Source organism: Oncorhynchus nerka, linkage group LG8 (assembly GCF_034236695.1).
Source record: "Oncorhynchus nerka isolate Pitt River linkage group LG8, Oner_Uvic_2.0, whole genome shotgun sequence".
In the NCBI taxonomy this organism is placed as follows: Eukaryota; Metazoa; Chordata; class Actinopteri; order Salmoniformes; family Salmonidae; genus Oncorhynchus; species Oncorhynchus nerka.
This window is the reverse complement of record NC_088403.1, coordinates 55,444,270-55,454,808: the sequence shown is the minus strand read 5'-3', so window position 1 is coordinate 55,454,808 and position 10,539 is coordinate 55,444,270. Positions and strand designations below refer to the sequence as shown.

The 10,539-nt window shown below is 42.1% G+C and overlaps 1 protein-coding gene across 2 annotated transcripts; it reads left to right on the top strand.

Moving 5' to 3' along the window:
- The first annotated feature begins 498 nt into the window (after positions 1–498).
- Positions 499–9,244, top strand: LOC115133615 (eukaryotic translation initiation factor 5A-1). 2 transcript variants are annotated; one of them, XM_029667039.2, is made up of 6 exons: positions 499–684; positions 2,836–3,005; positions 3,300–3,404; positions 4,218–4,349; positions 7,534–7,606; positions 9,074–9,244. In XM_029667039.2, the coding sequence occupies exons 2-5, from the start codon at positions 2,838–2,840 to the stop codon at positions 7,594–7,596; spliced, it is 468 nt and encodes a 155-aa protein (XP_029522899.1). In that variant the 5' UTR covers positions 499–684; positions 2,836–2,837; the 3' UTR covers positions 7,597–7,606; positions 9,074–9,244. The 2 variants fall into 2 exon arrangements, with proteins under 2 accessions (XP_029522899.1, XP_029522898.1); XM_029667038.2 differs by having other exon boundaries at positions 501–865.
- The last annotated feature ends 1,295 nt before the right edge of the window (positions 9,245–10,539 follow it).

The window sequence follows — 10,539 nt, the reverse complement described above, 5'->3', positions numbered from 1 at the left end:
GTTAACATTGATGATGAATATGAGTATGATGCATGAAATGTTAAGGCACACGTGTATGAAAGCATGTACTATGCTGTCCTCGAGCTGTTGTCTATTAATGTAATGTCTTGTCCTGTTTCATGTTTTGTGTGGACCCCAGGAACAATAGCTGCTGCTTTAACAGTAGCTAATGGGGATCCTAATAAGATATTAAAATACTAGTTACATGGTGTGTAAAACAGCGCCCATATTGTTATTCCCGAAGATAACAGTCATTAGAATGAATGAGAGGGCCCCCATGCTTAGTACATGCACTCGGTCTTGTTGGCAAGAAAATATGAATCTCTGTTATTTGATGCAGTTGAGGTAAATGTATGTAGTTTCTTCTGGTTCTGAGCTCATTTGGACAAGAGGTTCCATTCCAAGTCTCTCGATATTCCCGTGATTTCGCCCCCCTCCCTGTTCTAGAATCCGAGGCTTGAGGGTGACCACGCCTGCGCACTGAGCACCATACTGCCGAGGTTCGTTTCATGGGTATTTGGAAAGGCTGGGTGAGGGAGTGAGTGAGCGAAAGGTGGAGAGTGCTAGGCTTTAAGGTTCACACTCTTTTTAGGCTGGCGGCTGACCTGAGCGTGCGCCCCCCGACGAGAACGATTTCGACCGTGCGGAGGCTAGTGAAAGCGACTGGAATGAGAGAATAATAAAGTGAGAGCTGATTTAGGAGTAAAGGAACGACAAGCAGAGGCACCGCGGCGGTAGACACCAGCCAGACAACCGTTAGCTACGGACAGAGAGAGAGAGAAAAGGAAAAAATTAAAAGGGGGACGGTTTGACATTTGTGTAAAGCGCACAGAGTAACCAGATTGTGGAAACCTTAGTACACCGGGTAAGTTAGCCTACTTATCATAACATGAATATAAAGGGCGTAATCTTGCGTGAGAATAACATTGCATATGCACATGGCTGCTCATAGCTGTCACGTTATTTTCATGCTACATAGCTGGTCACTTGTGAGCATTGTGTGATGATAGCCTAGTAATAAAACAACATTGTATTGTTGGATACCCTCCAGCCAATCGTTGTTTCCAGCTTGATAAACAATATGCTGTTAAATTGGCCCTCGCTCACTAATAAAGTTTTCGCTACGTATCATCCCACTACATGTATTTAATCCAAATAACTGGTGGTACGATTTTACGCATAGAAATTGACCCAAATAACTTGGACCGAAACTCATCCTGCAGGTATGCACGCCGTAGCCTTATCATACGCATAAGCGTAATAATTATACTCTAGTAGCCTACATTCAGATTAGCAACGTCGCCTATTCAATGTATCACAATTAAGATATCTCCTTGTGTGCTTAATGTAACAATGTAACACACTGAAATGACCACGCGCTAATGCAACAATGTTGTACTTGGCTCTCGACTGGAGCGGAGCCCCCAGTTATAGTGGGCCTCAGCTACTGAGCAGTGTTCCTGCATGCAGCGACGCCGTCACTGACAGCCCGTTAACGTTTTGTGCGCACTAGGCCGCACTCGGCTCCAACACTGCGGAGCAAGACACGCGTGCTATAAAAAGGTGGCAGCGACAGTTTTTCTGTCACTAATATGTTAAATTAACATATCCTTATTATTAATAAGTGTGTTTACGTGAGTCTCTTAATCTCAAAGTGGCATTGTGTGTGTCAAGCGCCGTCGATAAGATGCTACCAGTATAATCAGTGTCGTTTACCAGGCTATGGCTGCAGACCGAATTAAATCATAGTAGATTACTTGGAATATGGGGCCGGCCATACTTTTGTAGAGTATTCTCTTGAATGGACATTACTTTCCACCTTTATCTTTGCCATTATTCTAATAGCAAGTTGACCTTTGTAATATTCTTGACATTCTAACCGAAATGCAAGACGCACCCGTGCGCTGGGCCTTTTCTTGAATCGCGTCCACTCTTCTGCCGCCACATAATCAGTTACACACACTCAGCAAATAATACACCTGCTTGTTTCCATATTTAATTATTTTGAAAATCTTCCTATTTTTCTGTCAATGGCGCAAAAATAACAAAGATAAGGCCTATAAATGATTGAGTAAACTGTTATATATTTTTTGCTTATGGTGAGTATGCCATGGCTGACTGGTCCAGGTGCCATATCTCTGTTACTTTATTTAGCTCAGTCTGCTCTTTTTCTCTCTCCTTAAGGCAGTGAACCAGCTCTTCATACATTTTGTATTCAATTAATAATGTTGCATTTCTTAAAGTTCTTAAGTAAAATATTTAATTACGTCGCTGGTCATTTGGACAAATTGAAAATTATATTATTGAAAATTCACAGAGGGAGACAGTATAGACCTACTGCACACTTTATTACACTGTAGGTAATCATTTTTATTTTGATTACTAATGTGTTTATTGTTAATAATAGGAAGTTTGCAGGAGTACACTCCTTTGTATACATTTATTCTTTAGCAATGCCTTTTAAATGTCTATTTTAGACTTATCAACAAATAGCTCATTTCCAAAGCATAAGCCATAACCAATATGTATTAGAATGGAGTTAGAGGCATGTAGACCACTTGGAGTCATTGGTCTCTGCCCTGAACTGCCCTCCCACAGGACTCCTCCCCCTATGGCAGGACTCCTCTGCCCCCAACCCCAGGACTCCTCCCCCAACCCCTGAACTCCCATCCCCCTCCCCATGACTTCTACCCCAGGACTCCTCAGTATTTGAGTGATGCCATTACCAGTGATGTCATTACCAGCAGTGTCATTAACCAGTTCTTAGTCCTCGTTAACCTCTCTCCATATCCCCCTTTCCCTCTCCCCGCTTTGACATCATGGGCTCGGGATCAGGTATGGCAGACGCAGACGTCGACTTCCAGACAGGCGATGCCGGGGCATCCGCCACCTTCCCCCAGCAGTGCTCGGCGCTGCGCAAGAACGGCTTCGTGGTGCTGAAAGGACGACCCTGCAAGATCGTGGAGATGTCCACCTCCAAGACCGGAAAACACGGCCACGCTAAGGTCAGTGGTGTCTGACTGTAACCATTTTTATATCTCTGGCTAATGAGTGATAATAAAGATGTTGTGTTCCATGCAGACATAATTACATTGATCAGAGTAATGAGAAAGAGTAGGACGTTAAGACTTTCGTTAAGACTTTCCTCCAGTCAAAAGAAGAAGACGTTCTCACATTTGCAGCGTTATCCTGAACTTCACACTATATGTCTTGTCTATGTGCTGTGTGTCTATGTGCTGTGTGTCTATGTGCTGTGTGTCTGCCAGCTCCATAAACAGTTGTGTTTTCTTTATGGGCAGGTCCACATGGTTGGTATTGACATCTTCAACGGCAAGAAATATGAAGATATCTGTCCCTCCACCCACAACATGGACGTCCCCAACATCAAGAGACTGGACTACCAGGTGAAGGGCCAAAGTAGTGAGGAGGACAGAAAGGACGGAGGGAGAGAGGGAGAAGTAGAGAGAAAGAGGTATTGCCAGTTTGAGTGAGATGGCCAGTTACCCAAAACTCACTCTCTAACTGAATGGTCACGTCACTGGGGAAAATCTAATCAAATAATAGATGTCCCTTGAGTATTCTGATTCCCTATTTCTAATTGTCTGACTCACGCCCCTGCCTCAAATCAAATCCAATTTCATTTCTCACGTGGCGAATATAACAGGTGTCGACGTGCCCTTGTTGACGCACACTGGAAGATCTAAGGGGATTGATTAGGTGTCAACAGTATCGTGGAAACTCCCTCTAATCTATTTACAGGCTAAGTGGAGACATCAGCATTATTCCTGTACCAATCCAGTGGGAAGGTGAGGGAAAGTCTATGAGGGTAGAGGAACGCATCGTAGCATTTGGTGAAGGTCATTAGTTAGTAAAACACTGGGATGGAATGCCTTTGAGCTACACCAGCACATGTTCCAAACTTTTTCATGGTCCTTAGAGCTGGATAGGGAACCTCAAGTAGGTAGCTGTTCTTTCTCCTGTGCTCATTTTCATTCTCTTTGGGCTGGGAGACTGTGGGTGGGGGTGACAGTCAGTTGATTGGAGGGCACAAAAGAGCTCAAATTGGTAGACTGGCAGTGCATTGGCATTCACAAAAGGTGCAGAAACTAAAACAAAGAGCCTATTTCATACATGGTCTCTATCTTTTCTGTCATTATAACACAACCTTATTCTCATCTCTTCTTATCCTTTCCCTCCCTCCTCACTTCCCCCTGCAGTTGATTGGGATCACGGATGGTTACCTGTCTCTGCTCCAGGACAGTGGTGAGGTGAGAGAGGACCTGAAGATGCCAGAGGGAGACATGGGCAAAGAGATCGAAACCAAGTATGACGCTGGAGAGGAGATTCTGGTCAGTGGTGTTCCCGTTTCCTCTCTTCTTGTTGTTCATGTTCTTGGTTTTTCTTGTTCTTCTATGATTCTCCCTGGAGAGAAAATTACATCGTTTTTTTTATTGAACCTTTTGTTAACGAGGCAAGACAGTTAAGAACAAATTCTTATTTACAATGACGGCCTAAACCGGCCAAACCCGGACGACATATGTCCCTTTTTAGCATTATGGTTTTGTAAGACAGTGTTTCATAGCTCTAATCAGGTGTGTAGATAGACATATCTGATTCATGTTTTCCTCTCTTCTTCTGATCCATGTACTCAGTGTGTGCTTGGTGGAAATTCCTTACTTATAGGTCGTTATCAATAAAACGTCACAATAGTATTTGATTTGTCTGCTGGGGGGCAAGGAGACCTCCGGCTCATCATCACCTCTTGACCACAGTCAGAACTACACATTTCCGATTATTTCACATTTAGCTCTATCATCAGAGTTATACAGCAATCAGTAAAGATCAATTCAACATGTTTTTTCAGATATGTGAGGGTAACCAAATCCATTTGGCATGTAGCTAGCTAGCTAAAGCAAACAACATGTGCCATTTAGCTTGCTTCATTAGAGAGTAGCCTTTCGGGAAAGAGCTTGTCTTCATCCTGGTAAAGTTGTCAGTCGGACGACATCTAGTTTATCTGCTGAAAGTTTGCTTGTTAACTAGCCATATTGACTTGATACAGTCGGAAGTTTACATACGGTTAGGTTGGAGTCATTAAAACTTGTTTTTCAACCACTACACAAATTTCTTGTTAACAAACTATAGTTTTGGCAAGTCGGTTAGGACATCTACTTTGTGCATGACAAAAGTAATTTTTCCAACAACTGTTTACTGACAGATTATTTAACTTATAACTCACTCAGAATTCCAGTGGGTCAGAAGTTTACATGCACTAAGTTGACTGTGCCTTTAAACAGCTTGGAAAATTCTAGAAAATTATGTCATTGCTTTAGAAGCTTCTGATACGCGAATTGACATCATTTGATTCAATTGGAGGTGTACCTGTGTATGTATTTCAAGGCCTACCTTCAAACTCAATGCCTCTTTGCTTGACATTATGGGAAAATCAAAAGAACTCAGGCAAAACCTAAAAAAAAATTGTAGACCTCCACAAGTCTGGTTCATCCTTGGGATCAATTTCCAAACCTGAAGGTACCACGTTCATCTGTACACACAATAGGACGCAAGTATAAACACCATGGGACCATGCAGCCGTCATACCGCTCATGAAGGAGACACGTTCTGTCTCCTAGAGATGAACATACTTTGGTGCGAAAAGTGCAAATCAATCCCAGAACAACAGCAAAGGACCTTGTGAAGATGCTGGAGGAAACGGGTACAGAAGTATCTATATCCACAGGCTTGCAAGCCGAAGAACACCATCCCATCCCTGGAGGGACTGGTCCCAGGAGGGACTGGTGCAGTTCACAAAATAGATGGCATCATGAGGGAGGAAAACTATGTGGATATATTGAAGCAACATCTCGAGACATCAGTCAGGAAGTTAAAGCTTGGTCGCAAATGGGTCTTCCAAATGGACAATGACCCCAAGCATACTTCCAAAGTTGTGGCAAAATTGCTTAAGGACAACAAAGTCAAGGTATTGGAGTGGCCATCATAAAGCCCTGACCTCAATCCTATTGAAAATGTGTGGGCAGAACCAAAAAAGCGTGTGTGAGCAAGGAGGCCTACAAACCTGACTCAGTTACACCAGCTCTGTCAGGAGGAATGGGCCAAATTTAACCCAATTTATTGTGGGAAGCTTTTGGAAGGCTACCCAAAACGTTTGATCCAAGTTAAACAATTTAAAGACAATGCTATCAAGTACTAATTGACTGGGAATGTGATGAAAGAAATAAAAGCGGAAATAAATAATTCTCTCTACTATTAATCTGTCATTTTACATTCTTAAAATAATGTGGTGATCTTAACTGACCGAAGACTGAATTTTTACTAGGATTAAATGTCAGGAATTCTGAAACTGAGTTTAAATGTATTTGGCAATGTAAACTTCTGACTTCAACTGTAAGTTATTAGCGAGCTAGCCAATTTGACGTGGCCCATCAATCAATGTAGTATGTCTGTCAGCAACAATCGTGATTAAACACTATTTAAAAACAATGTTGAAAATGGGATAATGTAGGCTAAGTAGGCCTGTGTTGGTTGGAGAAAAAAGTACATTATTACAAACCATTATTACAAACCAACCACTATGTGTAGCCAACTGTAAAAAGTTTATACCAGTAGCTTGCAAAGTAAACATTATCAGCCATCAGTAACGTGACATCGGCAAATGTTCCCTTCTGCTGCTTGACAGGCAGACCCCACAAAGGATGGGGAATGAACCTAAACCACTCGTACTTGTCAGGTATAGTTCACTTTTTTTATATCACTCAAATATCCATTTAATGGTGGCGAATATTGAGACATATCGTGAGGCTCTACCCTCATGTATCTGAAATTACATGATGAATGGATGTTTACTGATCATGAAAAGCATGCAGTTATGCCGACTTTCTGTTTATAATTCTGACGATAGAGCGAAATGTGCACAATTGTTTTGCAATGGAATAATCTGACATTTGTAGTTCTGACTATGCTCTTCAAGAGGTGATGACATTACAACCAAATAGTTAACATTTCTATAATAATCCCTTGAAACCGGCACTCGGTTGTCAATGGTTTTAGAGAGGCTGCGGGTTTCCAAGCCCCCCGGAAAACAAATCAAACGCTCTGCAACTGATTGTGATGTTTTATTGGTAACCCATTACAGCTGCTATTGTCACATTGAACCCGTTTACTTCTGGGAATCGAATGTCCCTGTCACAAACTGTTAAAAATATCAGAGCACACACTGGCTTAGCAGAGCAAACAAATGCCCTCACTTCACAGGTAAACAATGAATATTGGCAGCACTAGAGATACATGGAATTCATCAGTAAGACTGTACCATACTCCCAGCAGCTCTCTGCATTCCCAAGTCAACTGGCTGTAAAAGTTGAAGTGTTATGGTTTGGGGGTTACAGTTACTTCAAGTCTCAGGGAAGGGGATGATGTCACAGCCTAAGATGGCCACACCTAGTTCACTTCCACTACACCTGCAAAGTTGTTCTTATTATAATAATTTTAAAATCCTTTTTGTTTGTTTCCCAGATCACTGTTCTGTCTGCAATGAACGAGGAGGCTGCAGTTGCCATCAAGGCCATGGCTAAATAAGACACTACAGGTAAACACAGAAGCTTTCTGTATCCCAACCGACCTACCTGTCACCCCTCACCCCATTCATACTCACACTGCCTGTGACAAGTGTCTGGAAATGTGCGGTATGTGTGTGTCATGCACTTTATTTGTATGTTTATTTATCAGCCAAGGCTAGGTACACTCTTTACTTTGCCTAACAACATACTGAAACGCTTTGGCTGCTACACATGCTTCTTTATTAATATTTAATTTACTAGGCTGTGCAGTCTTTATGCTGACTACAGCATATGTCTGTTTTGGGAAAAACATGGGGAAGTAACTGGACTGTATACTGAGGATGTCTTACATATTAATTACATTAAATCTCTGAAGGGTACCTGTGAAGCAATATGTTACATCAATGGACTTTTCTACCCTTTATGCACTTACTGCTTACTTGTTATTATTCATTTACGGTATTTATGTACAAGCACAATGTGTGTATATGTGTATATATATATATATATATCTATCTTGTATAAAGAGTTGTTTTTATATAGATTCCCATGCTTGGTGTATTTGTGTGAGTGTAATGGTGTATTTCAGTGGTTTTCTAACTTTTTCAGTGGTGACACAATTTCCCCCCCCCCAAGAATTTCTCAACCCCGGCCCAAATCTAATGACAAAATCAGTTAAATTATTTTACATCAACAAATAACCTTAAATTCATTGCATTCGTCTCTTATCAAAATGAAAAGAACCCAATAAATACATTTAGTCCATAAAATGTTTTTTTCTAATTATCTTTCTCAAAAGGTTTGTATATTGTCCCGTGCAATAATCTGTACTCTTAAAGGGATACTTCGGGATTTTGGCAATGAGGCCTTCTATCTACTTTCCCAGAGTCAGATGAACCTGTGTTTACCAGTTTTATGTCTATGCGTGCAATTGCTAACTAGCGTTAGCGCAATGACGAAGTGTATGGGTATCTGCTAGCATGCTAGCAGGTACCCATAGACTCAGATACCCATAGACTTCCAGTAATTGTGCTGATACTAGTTAGCATTAGCTTGCTAAACTACCTCTAACTTCCTACATAATGTGCACCGACATAAAAATGGTATCGACAAGTTCATCTGACTCTGGCGAAGTAGATAAAGGGCCTCATTGCAAAAATCCTGAATATCCCTTTAATTTGAAAAATCAAGAGTACCAACCCCCCCTGAATTTCTGCCTCGACTCAGACTTTGAATACCACTGGATATGAAATGTGAGGTCAAGGTTGTTGAATGTGCTGTTGGTTACTGTATTTTGATGTGTGAACGGATCTTTGTGTTTGGAGTGTGTACTGTACCTCAAAGAACTTGTGAACTGTTTTGTATTGATGCACACAACTACACTGTCCACTTTTTTTCTTTCTTCCTCATTCACTTCCTCTTGCTCTTTTTCCCTTTTTCTCGTTTTCTACCTATCCTACCCCTGTACTTTCCTTGTCCTCCCCACTCTCTTTCAGGGGTTAACAAGATGCACTGGATCTGAAAAAGGAGGGAATACGGCCATGTCAATGCTATTCTCTCTTTCTTTCTTTTTTTCTTTTTCGTCAACTCTCTCCCTCTCTGTACTTTCTCACCCTTCTCTGGGTAAAATTGGAAACTAATTTCAATAAATAATTGGGAATTGCAAACAGTCAAAACATTTTCTATATATATATATATACACAGTATACAAGTCAGCACTAGTACACACACACACAGCATACAAATCAGCACCAGTACACACACACACCGCATACAAGTCAGCACCAGTACACACACACACGTAAGCACCAGTACACACACACACACAAGTCAGCACCAGTACACACACACACACAGCATACAAGTCAGCACCAGTACACACACACACACACAGCATACAAGTCAGCACCAGTACACACACACAGCATACAAGTCAGCACCAGTACATACACACACTATCAGTCAGCACCAGTACACACACACAGCATACAAGTCAGCACCAGTACACACACACAGCATACAAGTCAGCACCAGTACACACACACACACACAGCATCAGCAAGTCAGCACCAGTCAGCACCACACACACAGCATACAAGTCAGCACCAGTACACACACACAGCATACACCAGTACACACACACACAGCACAAGTCAGTAGCATACAAGTCAGCACCAGTACACACACACACAGCATACAAAAGTCAGCACCAGTACACACACACAGCATACAAGTCAGCACCAGTCAACACCAGTACACACACACACACACAGCAAGTCAGCACCAGTCAACACCAGTACACACACACACACACACACACAGCATACAAGTCAGCACCATACGAGTCAGCACAGTACACACACACAGCATCAGCACCAGTACACACACACACACACATATACACAGCATACAAGTCAGCACCAGAACACACACACACACAGCATACGAGTCAGCATCAGTACACACACACAGCATACGAGTCAGCACCAGTACACACACACACAGCATACAAATCAGCACCAGTCAGCACACACACACAGCAGTACACACAGACAGCATACAAGTCAGCTACACACACACACCAATACCAGTACAGACAGCATCAGTCAACACCAGTACACACACACACACATACAGTCAGCACCAGAACACACACACACAGTCAGCACATCAGAACACACACACACACAGCATACACACAGACAGCATACAAGTCAACATCAGTACACACACACACAGCATACGAGTCAGCACCAGTACACACAGACAGCATACAAGTCAGCACTAGTACACAGCATACAAGTCAACACCAGTACACACAGACAGCATACAAGTCAGCATCAGTACACACACACACAGCATACAAGTCAGCACCAGTACACACAGACAGCATACAAGTCAACACCAGTACACACACACACAGCATACAAGTCAGCACCAGTACAGACTAACGGAGAGAGAA